General features: G+C 35.6%; 1 protein-coding gene and 1 pseudogene across 9 annotated transcripts in view; one reads left to right on the top strand and one right to left on the bottom strand.

Annotated features, from left to right (window-relative positions):
- CCDC138 (coiled-coil domain containing 138) overlaps nucleotides 1-20,655 on the bottom strand; it is a 125,276-nt gene that overhangs the window by 49,192 nt on the left and 55,429 nt on the right. For all 9 annotated transcript variants that reach the window (XM_060610340.3, XM_060610295.3, XM_060610279.3 and 6 more), the window contains one exon: nucleotides 6,519-6,711. In XM_060610340.3, coding sequence (XP_060466323.1) covers nucleotides 6,519-6,711 — 193 coding nt within the window. The remainder of the gene's footprint in view (nucleotides 1-6,518; nucleotides 6,712-20,655) is intronic.
- On the top strand, nucleotides 15,251-15,350 carry LOC132672989 (U6 spliceosomal RNA; annotated as a pseudogene).

The following is a 20,655-nucleotide window of genomic DNA, read 5'->3' as shown; positions in this document are numbered from 1 at the left end:
ACAACAGCATACCAGGGTTGCCTTTTCTCCACATCCTCACCAACACTTACTATGTCTTGTCTTTTTTTTTAAGTAGGTTTCATGTCCAGTGTGGCGCCCAATGTGGGCTTGAACTCACAACCCTGAGATCAAGACCTGAGCTAAGATACAGTGGGATACTTAACTGACTGAGCCACCCAGGTACCCCACTTGTCTTTTTGATAACAGACATTCTGACTGGTGTGAGATGATAACATCTCACTATGGTTTTGATTTGCATTTCCCTGATGCTGAACATCTTTTCATGTGTCTGTTGACCATGTATATGTCTTCTTTGGAAAAATGTCCGTTCCCGTTCTCAGCCTGCTTTTTAATTGGATTTTTTTTTTTTTTTTTTTTGGTGTTGAGTTATACTAAGTCCCATATATATTTTGGATATTAATCCCTTATCAGATAGATGATTTGCAAGTATCTTCTCCAGTTCAGAAGGCTGTCTTTTCATTCTGTGAATGGTTTCCTTCACTATGCAAAAGCTTTTTAATTTGATGTAGTCTCAATTGTTTGTTTTTGCTTTTGTTACCCTTGCCTGAGGATGCATATTCAAAAACATATTGGTCAGACTATTATCCAGGAGTTTATTCTTTTAGTTTTATGATTTCAGGTCTTACATTTAAGTCTTTAATCCATTCTGAATTTATTTGTTTTATATGGTATAGTAAACTGGTCCAATTTTCCAAGCACCATTCATTGAAGAGACTGTCATTTCCACCATTATATATTCTTGCCTCCTCTGTCACAGATTAATTGACTATGTAAATGTGGGTTTATTTCTGAGCTCTCTATTCTGTTCCATTGATCTGTGTGTCTATTTTTGTGCCAATACCAGTCTGTTTTGATAACAACAGTTTTGTAATCAAGTGTGAAATCTTTTCAGAGTACAGGTCTTTCACCTCTTTGGTTAAGTTTATTCCTAAATATTTTATTGGTTTTGGTGCAACTGCAAATGGGACTGTTTTCTTAATTTCACTTTGTGCTTGTTCATTATTGTGTTGTTGATCTCTGATTCATTTTTATGTCTGTGTTAAGATGTCTTACACTTTTTTTTAATTTTTAATTTCCACATTTTTTTTTGTTTTTACCTCCATTTTTTTCTCAAGTCCAGTGAGTATCTTTATGATCATTACTTTAAATTTTCTATCAGGCATATTACTTACATCCATTTCACTTAGGCCTCTTGCTGTGGTTTAGTCCCGTTCTTTCATTTGAGACATATTTCTCTATCTCCTCATTTTGTCTCTTTGTCTGTTTCTTTGTGTTAGGAAAGGCAGCTACTTCTCTTGCTCTTGACGATAACAGTCTTATAAAGAAGAGGTGATATAGTGTCTTGTGTCCCCTGTTCTCCAGGGCCTGGCACTCAGGGAGTGTGTCCTATGTGTGTTGCATGTGCTCTGCTGTTGAGTGTTAGTTTGCTTTTTTTTGTTTTGTTTTGTTTGTTTTTTTTTTTTTTTACTTCAGTCCAGTTGTCTATAGAGACTCTTTGCCTACTGTGTGCAGTGTTTGGTCCCCAGCGGGGGTGGGGAGCATTTTAACGTGTGCAGTGGTTTGCGTGAGAAACGAGACCTGCCCCTGCCACCAGTGGAACTGAGGTCCTTCAGACATGTAGGTTAGGAGATGTGTTGGCAGGGTTTGTACTGGTCTTCTGGGGGGAGGGACTGCAGCAAACTAAGGCAAGTGTGACTTGGAAGAGTGGATCCACCAAAGTGGGAGGCCACAGGCTTGGTGTAACAAGTTAGGTAAAAAGTGTCGGCACTGCACTGGTTTTGGCAGATGGCTGTTTTGTTTTTTTTTTTATGCAGGAGGGAAATGTGCCTGCCAGCTTCTTTGCTCCTGGAGAGGTCTCCCCATGATCCCCGTCTCTCCAAGCCATACTTGAAGATGAGCAAATCACTCTCCCTCCCATCTGCCCCTGGAGTTTTTCAAACTGATGGTTCTATGCTGTTATTTACACCAGCTGTCTGTCCTGCTGTCACGTTAATGGTAGACTCTACTTCCTAATGCCCTCAAGGCTCCCCCAGAGCTGAGATACTGATTTTTAAAATTCCAGGTGTTAAAGGGCACCTGGGTGACTCAGTCAGTTAAGCAGCTGACTCTTGACTTCAGCTCAGGTCATTATCTCAAGGTTCGTGAGTTCAAGCCCCTCAGTGGGCTCTGTGCTGACAGGGCGGAGCCTGCTTGGGATTCTCTCTCTCTCTCTCTCTCTCTCTCTCTCTGCCCCTCCCCAGCTTGTTCTCTCTCTCAAAAAATTAAATTAAACTAAATTAAACTAAATGAAAATGAAAATTATAGGTGGTAAGTCTCACTGGTTGTAAGAAGTCACGAAGTTTGGCCCCTCTTGCTTTCAAAGGCAAATGTAATGGGGATTCATCCTTCCCATTCATGGGCTCCTCAGTGTGAAAGTCTGTTTTCAACCTTCTCTGTACCACTGGCTCTCTCCCCACCATAGACAGCCATGGTCTGCTTTGCTCCCAGACCATGTCTTTGCCCTTCCTACCTTTTTCAATGTGGCCTCTTTTCTACCTTTAGTTGTGGAGTTTGTTCTGCCAGTCTTCAAATCATTTTATGGGTTATTTACGCTGATGTGTTCTCCAGTTGTATCTAGGGGATGAGGCGAGCTTAGGGTCCCCCTACTCTTCCATCTTCCCAGTCGACCCTCTAATTTTTGACATTTTTATGATTACGTTTCTTGGTGTGGATTCCTTTGGGTTCCTCTTGTTTGAGGTTCTCTGTGCTTCCTAGACCTGGATGTCTATTTCCCGCCCCAGGTTAGGAAAGTTTTCAGCTATTATTTTTTCAAGTAAGTTCTTTATCCCTTTCTCTCTCTTCTCCTTTAGGACCCCTATAATGAAGTTATTAGTATGCTTAATGTTGTCCTAGAGGTCACTTAACCTATCTCACTTTTCTATGGTCTTTTCTCTCTTTGTTGTTCAGCCTGATTTCCACTACTCTGTCTCCCAGATTGAAGAGCCACCCAGGCACCCTGTTCTTCTGCATCCTCTAATCTGCTGTTGACTTCTCTAGTGTGTTTGTTCTCCCAAGTTCAGGAGTCCTCTTTATGACCATTATTTTAAACTCTATCAGGTAGATTATCTATTTTGTTTAGATCTTTTTCTGAGGTTTTGTCTTGTTCTTTCATTTTGAACATATTCCTCTGTCTCCTCATTTTGTCTGTGTTTCTATGCATTAGGTAGATTAGTATATCTCCTGATCTTGAAAGTAATGGCTTTACATAGAAAACATCCTGGAGGGTCCAGAATCACAGTGTACTCTGATCACCAGAACTCAACCCTCAAGCAGTGTATCCTTGTGGGCTATGTGCACCTACCTGTTGTGACTGGGCTGCAAATGCTGTGCCAGTTGGTGGGTTGAGGTGACCACTGAACCAGCTGCCCACCAATGCCCAGCCATGACTACTATGGACGTACTGGTGGGAGGGTCTGGCCCTGGCACAGCTGGATGAGGGGACCAGCTGTCGATTACTGCAGGTGTGCTGGTTGGTGGGGCCAACCACTAGTGTGAAGAAGGGCAGGAGGAGCTTTAAAAATGTGCCTGCTCGGGCAAGTGCTTTGGGATGGGCATGTTCACAGGGGAACACTGGTAGAGAGCAAGCAGTGCCATTAAGGTAGATAGGGAGTGTCAAAAGGCATGCCAGCATCATGCCTTGCTAGACTGAGGAGGGCAATAAAAATGGCACCTGCCAGCACTTTGTTCCTAGAGAAAGTTCCTATAGATCCCTATCCCTCCAAGCACATGCCCTATAATTAGTCAATAAATCTCCTTCACTTATGGCCCAGGTGCTTTTCAAACTGTTTCCCCATGCTTTGTCTACATGAGACTGTGCATGGGCACTTTAAGAGCAGAGTCTCCATTTCCTACAGCCCTCCAGCTCTCCTAGAGTTATGACCCACTGTTTTTCAAAGCCAGACATTATTGGGCTCATCTTCCCAGTGCAGATCCTTAGGGTGGGGTGCCCAATGTAGGGCTCGAACCCCTCACTCCTAGAGAGGTCTCTGCACCTGTGATGTCCTTCCTGATTCTTGACCACCACAGCATGTATTTGGTTCTTAAACAGACCATGTCTCTGTCCCTCCTACCCTTCTTGATGTGACTTTTTCCTTGTGTCTTTAGCTGTGGAATAGCTGTTCTCCCTAGTCTTCAGGCCATTTGCAGAAAGAATTGCTCTATATGTAGTTGCAGCTTTGCCGTGTCCCTGAGAGGAGGTAAGCTCAGGATCTTTCTAGTCCTGGACTCTATCAAGGTTGCTTTAAAATCTTCTCAGGCAAGCCATGACCCATGTTGCTGTTTTACTTGTTTTAAATGATCACATTCATTTCAAGTGTTTTTTCACCTTTCCTACCACTTTCTCAACTTAAACTATAGTTGAATTCTCATTGGTATTATTACACTACGTCACTTGGAGTATCTTATAGTTTTTAAAATATTTATAAGGAAGAATAAAAGTCCCTTATTTATGTCATTTAACTTCATCTATAATCTTTATTACCCTGTTCATTCATCCATTATTTACCATATCTTTATGCCCTATTATATTTCACAAAGGGTTTACAGACACCGTACTAGACTTATATCCATATTTTACACTTTTTGTTTTGTTTATATTAATAAGTCTTTTTAAAAAATATATTATTGCTATTTGTTAGTGATACTCATAGTAGTCATACTATAGCCATAGATAGTCATAGATGGTAATGATAGTTATTGAAAGTCAATAGACTTTGTGAATTTTCTTTGATTTTCTGAAACAAATTCTATCAGGCTGCTATAGCAAATACCACAGACTGTGTAGCTTATATATAACAGATATTTTATTGCTTACAGTTCTGGAGGTGGAGAAATACAACACAAAGTTGCCAGTATGATCACTTTCTGGTGAAGACCCTCTCCCTGGTTCACAGCCTACAACTTCTTTTTCACTGTGTCCTCAACATGATGTAAGGGGCTAAAGAGAGAGATCTCTATGGAGTATCTTTTATAAGGGCACTAATTCCATTCACAAGGGCTCTACCCTCATGATCTAATAAGCACCTCTTAAAGACCCCAACTATTAACAGCATCAACTCTGGGGGTTAGTATTTCACCATATGAATTTCTAGGGGACACAAATATTCAGATCATAGCACATTATATTCAATTTATTTCTTAGCTAGTCTTATTGGATGGCCTTGATTTATAGAGAGTATCCACAAATTTAATAGTTTTTTATTAATAGTTTAAGACTATTAATAGTTTTCTGTATTCCTTTCCAATATTCATTTCTTTCCTTTTTTTTAATGGATCGTTGAAGACTGTCAGCATGTCCAATATTGAATTCCACAGAAGGTGACAGAGAGTACCCATTCTCTCTTGTTTTATCTCTATTGCATTAGTTTTATCAGTGATCATTTTATCAAATGATGTTGTAATGTATGTTGGTATGTGGTGAACTTTATTTTGAGCTAATATACCCTTCTCATAAATGACCTTTCAAACCGTTGCCAATGTGTTTAACTATGAGAACCATAAACATAAGGAAAAAATAATTAAGAAGATAGTTATAGTTTCATATTGTTGTTGTTGTAAAAGTCCATAATCAGGTGTAACTAAATCATACACACTTTCAGATAAAGTAGTAAAATTAAGTTATTGCCATTTCCCACTGAAAAAAAAAATCCTACACTGAGTTACATAATTTAACAAACAGGAAAGATAAAAGGATGCATACTTAATGTCTGACTATATTGGTATGGCTTACTTTAACAAGAAATCACCTGTTTAGTAATCCAAAAACATAACTCCTTACAGCTATATATCAAAACTATATTTAAAATGGTCAACTTTGATTGAAACATTATTTTTAATCCATTAATTTCCTATTCACTATTATATATCAAGCACTATGCTAGTTGCAGGGGGATACAGTAGTAAACAAGGCAATTTTTCTTCAGTCAACTTACAAACTAGTGTAGGGATTGACAAAATTTTGCTGTAGAGGGCCACATAATAATATAAGCATCTAGGGGGCCATATAGTCTCTGTTGTCAACTACTCACCTCTGTTGTTATAAGACAAAAACAGTCATAGACAACGGGTAAAAAGTGAGCATGCATGTGTTTAAATAAAACTTTATTTACACATCAGGTGGTGGGGCCAGATCTGATCACTAGGCTATAGTCTGCCAACACATGCTCCAGTAAAAAATAACATATTAGGAATTTCAATACTTTATGGTGAATACAATAATATTACCATGGGAACATGATCTAAAAGAATCAACAAAGTCTTCTGGGAGGGGGCAACAATCCAACTGACTAATCCATTTTCTCAAATTTAGCGAATAAAAGCTTACTATAATGTGCCACCATTATAAAATCTCATTCTAAAAATGGAAAACATATTTGACTATGTAAGAGTTGCTTCATTATATAGTATTCTCTTCTACTTGTTTATGAAAAATTATACCATAAGCACATTTGAAAGCTTACCTTGAGTGACTGTTTTGAGAACAATTAAAGTTGATAAAAATCTCAATGGTAAATTGGAGCTCTTAAAGAAAGCAGCTGTCTTTGGTTTATTCTCCACTGAATGGTCTAAAGAATTATCCTGAATTCCCTTAGTTACTACTCCTTTGAATATGTCTTCACCCAGTCTCCTCAATGTTGATGTCATAGTTGAATGCTGTTAAAAATATGTATTATCTTAGTATATTTGTCTATATCCATAATATATTTCAAATACTACAATCAAATATAGAAACAAGAAAAAGTCAGATTTTTTCTAATTAAAAAATGGGTTAGAAATATACAAGGTTAAAAAGTAGTAATTTTATAATCAACTTTTAAAAATTATTTCTGATTACTTTTCTAAAAGAATGAGCAGTCTGGAGCACCTGGGTGGCTCAGTCAGTTGAGCGTCCAACTCTTGATTTTGGTTGAGGTCGTGATCTCACAATTCATGAGATAGAGCTCCACACATCAGGCTCCGTGCTGCCAGTGCAATGCCTGCTTGGGATTCTTTCTCTCCCTTTCTCTCTGCCTATCCTCCCACTCACACACACATGCACTCTCTCTCTCAAAATAAATAAACATTTGAAAATAGAAATAAGCAGTCTACAAGAATTAAGAAATTGGAAATGGTACTTTTCTATGAAAAAAATTAGGAGAACTGAGAATTTGAAAATGTTTAAGAACATAGTATGATATGTTTCTGGCACAGAGAAATCAACTGAGCAGAGAGGTAGACAACTATAGGTTCTTCACTCCTCCAACATTACTGATAAATAGCTTATCGGGTGTGTATCTTACAGTGTTAGCTTATAAAGTGATCATCTAGGGCCTCACTGCTTTACAACTCAGTATGATTATAACCATCACAGTGATTTTGATAACTTTTTTAACAATTGCAGAATAAAATACATGGTTAGAATCATGGATGATTCTCATGGTGAATAAACTAAAGACAATGGGCAAAACAGACATACTGGCATAAAAATATTTCTAAAATAACATAAGCTTTTATGATATTCGACATATATATTAAGAACCAAATAAAGGAAAACCATTTCACACTGCTGCAGATGAGGGTACATACCCACACTTTGAAATAAATATGGGTAACAAGTATTTGTTTAGAATTTCTACATATTAAAATTAAAGAGGTATATGGAGGTTTTATGGGTATCAAAAAACACAATGATTGGGTGGTGAATGGCGTAACAGATGCAATCTAATTTATTTAAATATATGGTCAGTAAATTCTAAATCAAAAAAAGGAACCCTCATACACTGTGGATAGGAATGTAAACTGGTATAGCTACAGTAGAAAATAGTAGGGACGTTTTTCAAAAAATTAAAAATAGAAATACCGTATGATCCAGCAATTCTGCTATCAGTTATTTACCCAAAGAAAACAAAAACATTAACTCAAAAAGGTATGTGCACTCCTCTGTTTATTGCAGCATTATTTATAATAGCCAAGATATGGAAGCAACCTAAGTGTCCATCAACAGACAACTGGATAAAAAAGATGTGGCATACACACACACACACACACACACACACACACACACACACACAGAGTCATAAAAACAGATGAGATTTTGTCATTTGTGACAACATGGATAGACCTAGAGAATATTATGCTAAGTGAAATAATACTGAGAAACACAAATACCATCTGATTTCATTCATAATGTAGAATCAAAAACAAACAAACAAAAAGAATCAACCTTCAAATACAGAGAACAAATTGATGGTTGCTGGAGGGAAGGACAAAATGGGTAAAGGAAGTGGGAGATATAAACTTCCAGTTATGGAAGGAATAAGTCCTAGGAACAAAAAGCACAGCACTGGAATATAGTCAATGATACTGTAGTAGTGTTATATGGTGACAGTAGGTAGCTAATATTTGTTGTAGAGCATAGAATAATGTATATAAAAGTTGAATCACTATGTTGTATATCCAAAACTAATATAAGACTGTGTGTCAATTGCAGTCAAATGAAAAACAATTTTAAATAAGCTTTTAATAACATTAGGAAAAGATAATACATATATGTTTTAAAACCTTGGTATAAAAATAGGAGAAAATATTAGAAATTCTAGAAGTTTCTTGATGCCTCATATTTCCCAGACTTGCAGCTGAAACAGCTGGCAACCTGGAAACTGCAGACAAAAAAGCCCCAACATAAGCCTGCTCTCTCTAGCCAAAGGGCTAAGAAAAGAGCAGCCTTGCAAGACAAGAAACTTTTAGACAAAACCACAATTCAGCCAAACACCAGAGAAAAATCTGTGGTCCAATATCCACTTAGATGAACAAAATTTCAAGGACAGCCTACACTTTCCAGGAAAGCCTAAAACCAGGCAGTAACAAAGTGTCCAGGAAGGCCATGTGAGGGTAGTAATGAGGCACTCCCATCCCTCCCAGTTAGGGAGGTATCTCAGTGAAGGCCTAATGGGGAATCAGAACTCCTACTTAAGTTGGCAATAAAGAGGAGCCACCTTGTATTTCCTCTCTGCAAGAGCAGTGTCAAAGCCAGATAAACAGAGATCCAAAGTTTTATAATACCAAAATGTCCAGTTTTCAATAAAAAAATCACTAATCACACCAAGAACCAGGAAGATCTTAAACGGAATGAAAATCAGTAATTGGCAATACCAATAGCACAAAGATGTTAGAATTATCTGACAAACAGGGGCAGTTGGGTGGCTCAGTTGGTTAAATGTCCAACTTCGGCTCAGGTCATGATCTCACGGTTCATGAGTTCAAACCCAGAGTTGGGCTCTATGCTAACAGCTCAAACCCTGGAGCCTGCTTCAGATTTTGTGTCTCCCTCTCTCTACCCCTCCCCTGCTCGTGCTCAGTCTCTCTCTCAAAAAAATAAACATTAAAAATTTTTAAAAAAATTATCTGACATTTTAAAGCAGCTGTGATAAAATTAGTAATTATGCATTTAAAAAAAAGAAAAATAGAAAACTTATCAAAGAAATAGAAATCCTTACCAGAGAAAATATAAAGAACCAAATGCAAATTTTATAACTGAAAATACATTAACCAAAATAAAAAACCAATAGGTTAAACAGCTGAATGGAGAACACAAGGAAATAATTGGTTAACTGGAAAATAAAACAACTGAATTTACCCAATCTGAACAACATAAAAAAAAAACAAAAACAAAAAACAAAAAAAAACTGGAGGGAAAAATAAACAGAAATTAATTCAAGGAACTGAGGAACTAAAACAAAATATTTAACCATCATGTCAATCAGAATCCTGAAAAGAAAAAAAAAAAAAAAAATCAGGGGGGACTGAAAAAATATTTGAAGAAATAATGTCTGAAAACTTCCCACATTTGGGGGCAAAAAAAAATCTAGACACTGAAGAAAGTGACCAAACCCCAGAAAGGATAAATCCAAAGTAATCAAGCCAAATTAATCAAATCCAAGATACATCATAGCCAATTTATGAAAACTAAAGAGAAAGAAAAAAATTGAGAGCAGTAACAGAGAAATTAACATATATGAAGAAAACAATTCAAGTAACAGTGGATTTCTTATTGTAAAGTCATGAAAATTGGCTAAAAGAAATTGGCACAACATTTTTCAAGTATTACAAGAAAATAACTATCATCTCAAAACCCCATGCCCAGTGAAAATATCCTTCAGGAATGAAGAGGAAACTAGGACATTCTAAGATGAAGTAAAACTAAAACAATTTATTTACAGCAGACCTCTTCTAAAAGACTGCCTGAAAGAAGTTCTCAATGGTGAAATGAAATAATAAAAGAAGGAACCCTATAATATCTGGAAAGAAGAAAGAACACAGTAAGCAAAAAATATGGGCAAATTCTGAGTTTTATGTTTGACAGTAGAAGCAAAAATAATAACACTGTCTAATGTGATTCTAAATGTATGTAGAAGAAATAGTAGTATTATAGAGGGGGTTAATTAAGGGATGAAAAGGCAAGGTTTCTCTATTTTAGTCAAATTGACAAAATGAAAACACCAGTAGACTATGGTAAATTATTTATATACAATGTGCTACCTAGAAAAACTAATAAAAAAGCTATAAAAAGAGAAATACTCAAAATTCTATAAATGAACCAAAATGGAGTTTTAAAAAATGTTCAAGTAACCCATAGGAAAAAACCCAGAGAAATGGAAAAGAGAAATGAAAACAAACAGTAAACACAAAATAAAGTCAAAAAACTTAAACCCTAACATATCAATAACTACATTAAATATAAGTGGCCTAAATATACCAATTAGAACACAGAACTTGATAAAGTTGAGTAAAAAGAAAATCTAGCTATATGCTATCTATAAAAAACTCATTTCAAATATAACATTACAAGTAGGTCAAAATTAAAAAATAGAAAAGGACATTATAAATCTAAAGAAAGCAGAGTGGTTGGTCATATTAATATCAGAAAATAGATCTCAGAGCAAGGTTAATTACCAGGTACAGAGACATTACATAACGAAAAAAGAGTCAATCCACTAAAAAGACAAAACAAGCTTAAATTTATATGTGCAAAGCAAAAGAGTTGCAAAATATATGAGGCAAAAAAATGATAATACCAAATAGGACAAATATATAAATTCACAATTATAGCTGAAGACTTCACTGAACACTTGATACAACTGGACAGAATATTAACAAGGACCTAAACTAATTCTAAAATACTATCAACCAGTAGAATCAAATCCACATTTATAGAACACTCTACACAACAACAGCAGACTACATATCTTCAGCCAAACAACATCAACAATGCAACCAAACCAGAAAAAACAGAAAGGTAAAAGTGAGATCTATGACAAACTTCTAAATAAATCATGGGTCAAGAGGATGTTTGAAGGGAACTTTTAAAAATACATTAAATTGAAAGTAAATGAAAATGGAACATATCAAAATTTGTGGGATACAGTTAAAGCAGTGCTGAAAGAAAAACAGCACTAAAAATAGCACTATGTTAGAAAAAAAGGGAGTCCCAAATCAATAATCTAAGTTTTTACCTCAGTAACCTAAAAAAGAACAAAATAAACCCAAAGCAAACAGAAAATAGGAAATAATAAAGACGAGATAAAAATGAAAACTATGAAACAAAGAGATAATCCTTTGGGGGAAAAAAAATCAATAAAACAAACAAATTTCTGTCAAGAAAGCCAAAAAAAAAGTGACATAGTTATCAATACCAGGAACGAAAGAGAGGGCATCACTACCAACACTGAGAACATCAAAAGGATAAGAGAATATTACGAAAAATTTTACACATATATATTTAACAGCTTAGACAAAATGGGTCATTCAATTCCTTGAAAAGCACACACTTCTATAAATCACTTATATGAATCACCTATTAGAATATCCTTACAACTATTAAGGAACTTGAATCTCCCAAAAAAAGATATATTCAGGCTGAGTTTCATAGAAGAATTCTACCAGATGTCTGAAGAAAAATGAACACTAATTCTATCTAATTTCTTTTAGAAAAGTAAGAGGATGGTACAATTCCCAATAAATTTTATGAACATAGTATGACCCTGATACAAAACCAGACAAAGACAGTATAAAAGAAAACTGTAAATCAATACCCCTAATGAATATAGATAGGAAACTCTTTAACAAAATATCAGGAAACAGAATTCAGCAAATATAAAAAGACCTATACAACATGGCCAAGTGGGGCTTATTTTAGGACCACATGACTAGCTCAGTATTTGAAAGCCATTTGAAAGCCACATTATCAGGTTAAAGAAAAAAATCACATGATCCTATCAGTAAATACAAAAATCCATTTAAAAAACATTTTAACATTCATTCATGATTATAAAAACTCAGAAAAATAGTAATAGAGGGGAACTAAACTTGACAAAAAGCATCTATAAAACTATAGCTAATATTAATAGCGAAAGGACTATTTTCCCCTAAGATCAAGAACAAGTCAATGATTTCCATTATCATTCATATTCACCATAGTCCTAGATATTGTAGCTTATGAAAGACACAAATTGAAAGCATATAGTCAAAAAAGGAAAACAAGAAAACTTTCTTATTCATAGATGCATGACTATATACAAAATCCCAAAGAATCTTCAAGAAAACTCCTAAAACTAATAAGATCATGGTCATAGGATACAGAATGAACAACAGGGACACCAAAATTTTAAAAATACCAACTTTAACCACTCAAAAACACTAAATATGCAGCTGAAAATCTAACAAATAATGGACAGGAATTCTATGCTTAAAACTACATAACATGGATGAAAGAAATCAACTTTCTAAATAAAATGGAGAAATCATGTTTCTGAACTGGAACACCCAACACTGTAAAGATGCCAATTTTTCTTAAATTTGTATACAGGCTAATGCAATTTCTATCAAAACCTCAGCAAGAAATTTTGTAGATAGTGAAGATTATTCTAAAATGTATAAGGAAAGGCAAAGGAACTATTTATAAACATTTTGAAAAACAGGAAAATGAGGGGGCACCTGGGTGGCTCAGTCCATTTAGTGTCCAATTTCAGCTCAGGTCATGATCTCGCAGTTTGTGAGTTTGAGCCCCATATCAGGCTCTGTGCTAACAGCTCGGGGCCTGAAGCCTGCTTCTGATTCTGTGTCTCCCTCTCTCTCTCTCTCTGCCCCTCCACTGCTCATGCTCTCTCTCTCTCTCTCTCTCTCAAAAATAACCAAACATTAAAAAAATGTTTTTTAATTAAATAAAAGAAAAACAGGAAAATGGGGAAAAAATCAAACTACTCAACTTCAAAACATATTTTATTTTTTTCTTTTCCTGAAATTTATTGTCAAATTGGTTTCCATACAACACCCAGTGCTCATCCCAACAGGTGCCCTCCTCAATGCCCAACACCCACTTTCCCTTCCCTCCCACCCCCCATCAACCCTCAATTTATTCTCAGTCTTTAAGAGACTCATGTTTTGGCTCTCTCCCTCTCTCTTTTTTTTTTTTTCTCAAAACATATTTTAAAATTATAGTAATCAACAGTATGGAACTGGCGAAGGAACAGACACACAGATACATGGACATAACAGAGAATCAAGAAAGAAGCCCACATAACTATTCCCAACTGACAAAGGTGCAGAGGAAGGAAAGCCTTTTCAGTAAATGGTGCTAGAGCAACTGGACATTTACAGGCAAAAATGTAATCTTGATCTAAGTCTCACACCTCATACAAAATTAACTCAAACTGTACACGGACTTAAATGTAGAAAATGCAAACATAGAAAATTTTAAGAAAAAACACAGGAGAACACAATTTAGGGTTAGGCAAAAAATCCTTACACTTGACCCCAAAAGCAACATCCACAAAAGGAAAAACCAGTTCACTGGAAATCATCAAAATTTAAAGTTCTGCAAAAGACCTTGGTTGGATGAAAATACAAGCTACAAAAAAAGAAAAACAGTATTTCCAAATGACATATCCAACAAAGGACTAGTACCCAAAGTATGTAAACAAGTCTCAAAACAATGGAAGACAAATAATCCAATTAGAGAATGGGCAAAAGACAAAAACATACTGAAGAGGATATACATTTGGAAAGCAAACACATGAGAAGATACATTTAGCCACTGGAGAGATGCAAATGAAAACTCCAATGAGAAAACAATACTACCAGAATGGTGAAAATAAAAAATAGTAACAACATAGTGGTGCCTGGGTGACTCAGTCAGTTAAGCTTCTGACTCTTCGTTTTGGCTCAGGTCATGATCTCACAGTTGGTGGGTCCAAGCTCCTTGTCAGGCTCCACACCGTTCCTGCAGAGCCTGCTTGGGATTTTCTGTTTGCCTCTCTCTGCCCCTCCCCTGCTTGCAATCTCTCTCTCTAAAATTAAAAAAAACATAAAATAAAATAACATAAAATAAAATAACAAAACAAAACAAATAAAATATAAAACAAAAAATAAAACTTAAAAAAAATAATAAAAACACTAAATGCTGGTGAGGTCATGGAGAAACTAGATCACTCATATATTGCTGGTAAGAGCATAAAATAATAAAATCACTCTTAAAATTTGGCAGTTTATTAAAAAAATTAAACATGGAGCTACCATACAACAAGTACACTCTTGGACATTTATCCTAGAGGAATAAAAACTATTTATACACAAAAACCTCCACATAAATGTTTACAGCATTTATAATGGTTAAAAACCAGTTTCCTTTAACCAATGAATGGTTAAAATGTGGTATATTCCTATCATGGAATCAATAAAAAGAAATGCCACAACTTAAATAGATCTCCAGCAAATTATGCTAAGTAAAAAAAGTCAATCTCAAAGGGTTACATACTATATAATTCCACTCATATAACATTTGCGAAATGACAAAATCATAGAAATGGAAGTTCGTGACTGGAGGGATTAAAGAGGGGGTAGACCAGGAGGAAAGTGGGTATTGCTATAAAAATGCAACATGAGAACTTCTGATTTCTGGTTAGGCAGGTAAGGGGGTTGGAAGTTATCACTCCATCCTAACAAAAGTAAAAAGCTGAACAACTGAAAAATTAAACTTTCTTAGATCCAACAGAAGTGAGAACACAGGGCAAAGCCCAAATTTGGAGACAGACAGGTGAATACAGAGAATTACAGCTTACTGCAGCAGAAACCCATGAGCTGAAATCTCTGTGGGAACTGGTACCAGGGTAGGAAAATATGAACCATAACCAAAAATTGCTGGAGTGCAGCAGCTGGAGTGCGGCAGCACATATACTAAAATTGGAACAATACAGAAAAGATTAGCATGGCCCCTGAGTATGGATGACATGCAAATTCATGAAGTGTGCCATATTTAAAAAAAGGAAAAAGAAAAGAAAACTGCTGGAGGCCCAATGTGAACAAGTCTGAGAGTTAAGAATGCTGGCTGTGGCCAGTCACAAGGGAGTTCTCAGATTTTGTTGGTTTTAGATGAGGAGCTCTAACAGTTCTCACAGTGAAGACTGGAGAAAAATCCCCTCATGCTTCAGGTGGGGGGGGGGGGGGGTAAAAAAAGTAACCATTTGGAAATATGACACAATTTTGTCCTTGTTAAAAAGATCTGTCCTCAAGAGAAACTACCTTACCAGAGCTTAACCTACTGAGATTTTATAAGAATCTAACAGACTTAGCAGAAAGGAAATACGAAACTCCAGCCCACTCTAGCAATCCTGCCCCACCTCATGGGGAGAAAAACTGAGAGGCATTTATGAAGTTCATAGCCCCAAGACACAAGCTCACCAAATGACTGAGACTGAATTACACAACTACAGAACACTTCCCCTTCCCACACATCTTACCATAGTATTGAAGGCTCATTTACAGCAGTCACTTTTACATAGTATATCATGTCCAGATAACAAGAAAAAATTACAAGCCATGCTAAAAGGCAAAAAACACAGTGTGAAAAGACAGAGCAAACTTCAGAATCAGACTCAAATATGGTAGAAATGCTGGAATAATCAAAGAATTTAAAACAACTATGATTAATATTCTAAGAGCTCTAATGAAACAAGTAGACAACAGAGAGCAGAGAGATGGAAACTCTAAGAAAGAATCAAAAGAAATAACAGAGGGGCCCCTGGGTGGCTCAGTCAGTTAAGCATCTGACTCTTGATTTTGGCTCAGGTCATGATCTCACGGTTCTTGAGATTTAGCCCAGTGTTGGGCTCTGTGCTGATAGTGTGGAGCCTCCTTGGAATTCTCTCTCCCCCTCTCTCTCTGTACCCCCCCCCCAAAATAAATAAATTAAACCCAAAAAAACCCAAAAATACTAGAGATCAGAAACACTGTAAATGCAGAATACTTTTGGTGGGCTCATTAGTAGACTACACACAGACAAAGAAATAATATCTAAGTCTGATGGCACATCAACAGAAATTGGAACACAAGGAGGAAAACCCAAACTGGAAAAAATGGAACAGAATATCCAAAAATTATGAGACAATTACAAAAGGTGCAACACATGGGTAATGAAAATACCAGAAGGAAAATAAACAAAGGAATAAAATAAATATTTGAAGTGGGGATCCTAGGTGGCTCAGCTGGTGAAGCATCCCACTTGGGCTCAGGTGATGATCTCACGACTTGTGAGTTTGAGCCCCACATTGGGTGATCTTGAGCACTGCTTCTGGTGACCCTGAGCCCTGCTCTGGGCTCTGCACTCTGTCTCTTCTCTCTCTGCACTTCCTGGGATTCTTCCTCTGCCCCTCACTCACTCACACACTCTCAAAAAAAAAAAAAAAATTAAAAAAAAAAAAAATATATATATAGAGAGAGCAGTAATGACAGAATTTCCTCCAAATTAACACAAGAAACAAACCCCACAAAACCAGGAAGCTCAGAGAACACCTAAGAGGATAAATAAATGCACACAAAAATGCATTAAGGCATATCATATTCAAACTTCAGAAAATAAAAGCTTTTTTAAAAAATCTTGATAGAAGCCAAAAGAGAAAAAAGGTTATTTACAGAGAAGCAAAGATAAGAATTACATCCAAAGTCTCCTCAAAAATCATGTAAGTATGAAGAAAATATAATGAAATGTTTAAAATGCTGAGGAAAAAACCCCACCAACCTAGAATTCTACATACTCTGAAATTATCTATCAAAAATAAAGGAAAAATAAAGATTTTCTCACACCAACAAAAATTGAGGGATTCTGTTACTGAAAGTAATATTAATAAAAGTTATTTAGAGACAAGGAAAATTATATAGCTTAGAAACCTGGATGTACATAAAGAGCATTAGAGAAGGAATAAGTGCTTTTATTTGTTATTAACTGATCTAACAGATAAGTTTTTTGAAAACAATAGCAACAATGTATTGGATTATGGATGCCTGTGTGTCTGTGAGCATGTGCATGTGTGCCTGTGTGTGTATGTGTGTATACACAATTGTATTATTGATCATTGTATCATAGACGTAGATATAGATATATACATGTTTATGTAGGTTAATGTGTAGTGAAATGAATGACAGGAATTATACAAGGGAATAAGAGACAGGAGGAAGACATCAGCAGTATTTTGTTATAGTAGTCCCCCCTTATCACGGGACATGTGTTCCAAGACCACAGTGGATATCCGAAACCATGGACAGTACCAAACCTTTTATATACTGCATCTTTTCCTATACATACATACCTATGATAAAGTTTAATTTATAAGTTATGCACAGTAAGAGGTTAACAATAATAAAACAGATTACAACAACATACCATAATAAAAGTTGTATGAGTGTGGCCTCTCTCTCTCCCTCAAAATATCTTATTTGTACTGTACTCACCCTTATGGTAATATTGTAGATGCTAAAATGTCTACAGGATGAGAAAAAGTGAGGTAAATGATATAGACATTGTGACCCTACTTAGCATTAGACTATTACTGACCTTTGACAATACTTCAGAAGGAGGATAACCTGCTTCCAGACTTTGGTTTACCATGGGTAACTGAAATCGCAGGTAAGGTGAGTCTACTGTATTATAAGATACTCACACTACATGTAAAGCTGTATAGTGTAATTTGAAAGTGGATTTAGAGTAGTTCTAAGTGTATACTGCAAAGTCAGGGCAACCACTAAAAAATGTAAAAGAAGAAGTACAACTGAAGGCTAAGAAAGAAGGGAAAGTTAGAAGCATATAAAAGGTCCAATTAAAACCACAAAAGGCAGGAAAAGACTGAGAGAACAAAACAGGAACAAAGAATAATTGTCAATAAATAAAAAACAGTGACAACTATGGTAGATATTAATCCAACAATATCAATAATCACTTTCAATATCAATAGTCAAAATATACCAATTAAAAGAGATTATCAGACTAAATCAAAATATAAGACCCACACTGTCGACAAGAAACCCACTTTATTTTTTTTTTATTTTTTATTTTTTAGGAAACCCACTTTAAATATAAAGACAAATACGGATTGAAAGTAAATGGATAGAAAGATATACCATGCAAACACTAATCAAAAGCTAGCTGGAATAACTATATTAATTTCAGACAAAACAGACCTCAGAGCAAGGAAAGTTACCAGGGAAAGAAAGGCATTACACAATAATAAAGGGGTCAATTCTCCATGAGTGTGTAAGATGCTAGATACAATAAATACTTTTTAGATACCACACTAAAGGCATGATGCACAAAAAATAACTGAGAAATTGGACTTCATTAAAATTAAAAACCACTCTTGTCAAGAGAATGAGAAATGAGAAACAGATTGGGAGGAGAAAATATCTGCAAAGACACATCTGATAAAGAACTGTTACCCAAAATTTAGAAAGAATTCTAAAAACGCTATTGTAAGAAAACCCAATTTAAAAAATGGGCAAAAGAACCTGGAAACCTCACCAGAGAAGATATACAGATGGCAAATCAGCATATGAAAAGATGCCCAACAGTATGTCATTAGGGAATTGCAAATTAAAAGGAGACTTGACTCTACACCAATTAGAACAGCCAAAACCCAAAACACTGACAACACCAAATGTTGATGAGGATGTGGAGCAACAGAAACTCTCATTCACTGCTGCTAAAATGCAAAATGGTATAGCCACTTTGGAAGGCAGCTTACAGTTTTTCAAAAAAATTAAACATATTCTTACCATATCTATCTAACAATTGTGCTCCTTGGTATTTACCCAAAGGAATTGAAAATTAATGTCACACAAATCCTGCACATGGATGTTTATATTATTCATACTTGCCAAAACTTGGAAGCAATCAAGAGATCCTTCAGTAGGTGAATGGATAAACCGTGGTACATACAGACAACGGAGTGTTACTCAGCACTGAAAGAAATGAGCTATCAAACCAAGAAAAGGCATGGAGGAATCTTAAGTACATACTGCTAAGTGAAAGAAGCCAATCTGAAAAGGCGACATACAGAATAACTCTTAACTATATGATATTCTGTAAAGGGCAAAGCTATGACATTATGTAAAAAGCAAAGAGTAAAAGGATTAGTGGTCTGCAGGAATTAGGGGTGTGGGAAGTATAAATAGGCAGAGCACAGAGGAATTTTAGGGAAAACTATTTTTAGTATCAAATTATTCTGTAAATGATGGTCATATACCATTATATTTTTGTCAAAACTCAGAGAATGTAAAACACCAAAGTGAACTCTAATGTAAGGTATGGACTTGGAGTGGAAGGACATACCAAGATACATTCGAGTGTAACAAATTGTAATAATTTGTAACAAATTCTGTTGCAGGAAGCTGATAGTGTGGTAAGCAGTACATATGTGGGGTCAGGGAGTATATGGGGAATTTCTGTTCTCAATTTTACTGTGAACCCAAATTAGCTCTAAAAAATAAAGTCTGTATATATATATATGTGTGTACATGAAGAATCTCTATGGTGATGTAGAACTCCTACTATTTTGACTACTATCAATTGTGGCTGTGATATTGTACTAGTTTTTCAAGATGTTACCATTGGGGGAAAGTGGGTTAGGGACACAAGTGATTTCTCTGTAGTAGTTGTTATTACTGAGTGAATCTACTATTATGTCAAAATAAAAAGCTTAATTTTTAAAAAGTACATGAACTCAGAGCCTGGACCCACTTCTAGATCTGTGTCTCCCTCTCTCTCTGCCCCTCCCCTGCACACATTCTGTCTCTCTCACTCTCAAAAATAAATAAACATTTTTAAAACTTAAAAATAAACATTAAAAAGAATGAAAAAGTATTTGCAGTCAGACAACTGTTAAAACTGAAATATTAGAAATCCATCAATGCTGAATAAAGAAACAGGACGGTGGCAAGAATGCTACTTTTCATTAGAAACATAGATGCAGGCTAGTATCTGTCTAGAATAGCACACAGAGAAGGGTGCAGAGTATATATTTGTAGATAAAAATAAACTGTAAATTATCTGAAGGAAAATGAGAAGAATATTTGGAAGGAAGACAAAGTAAGATTTCATTCAATTTCTGAGCCTAGCCTTTTGTGGCTGAGAGCATTCAGAAACCATTATACAAAAAGCAAAATAAAATTTTAAGAAGAAGATAGCAACATTACAAGACCTGATAATCAATATAACTTTGTTTAGTGAGAAATGTAGTTAAGACTAATAAATTAAAAATGATATTCCATGGGGCTGGGGGGGTGTGCAAGCACATG

This window comes from Panthera onca, chromosome A3 (assembly GCF_046562875.1).
Source record: "Panthera onca isolate mPanOnc1 chromosome A3, mPanOnc1 haplotype 2, whole genome shotgun sequence".
Classification (NCBI taxonomy): domain Eukaryota; kingdom Metazoa; phylum Chordata; class Mammalia; order Carnivora; family Felidae; genus Panthera; species Panthera onca.
This window is presented reverse-complemented; position numbering and strand designations above follow the sequence as displayed.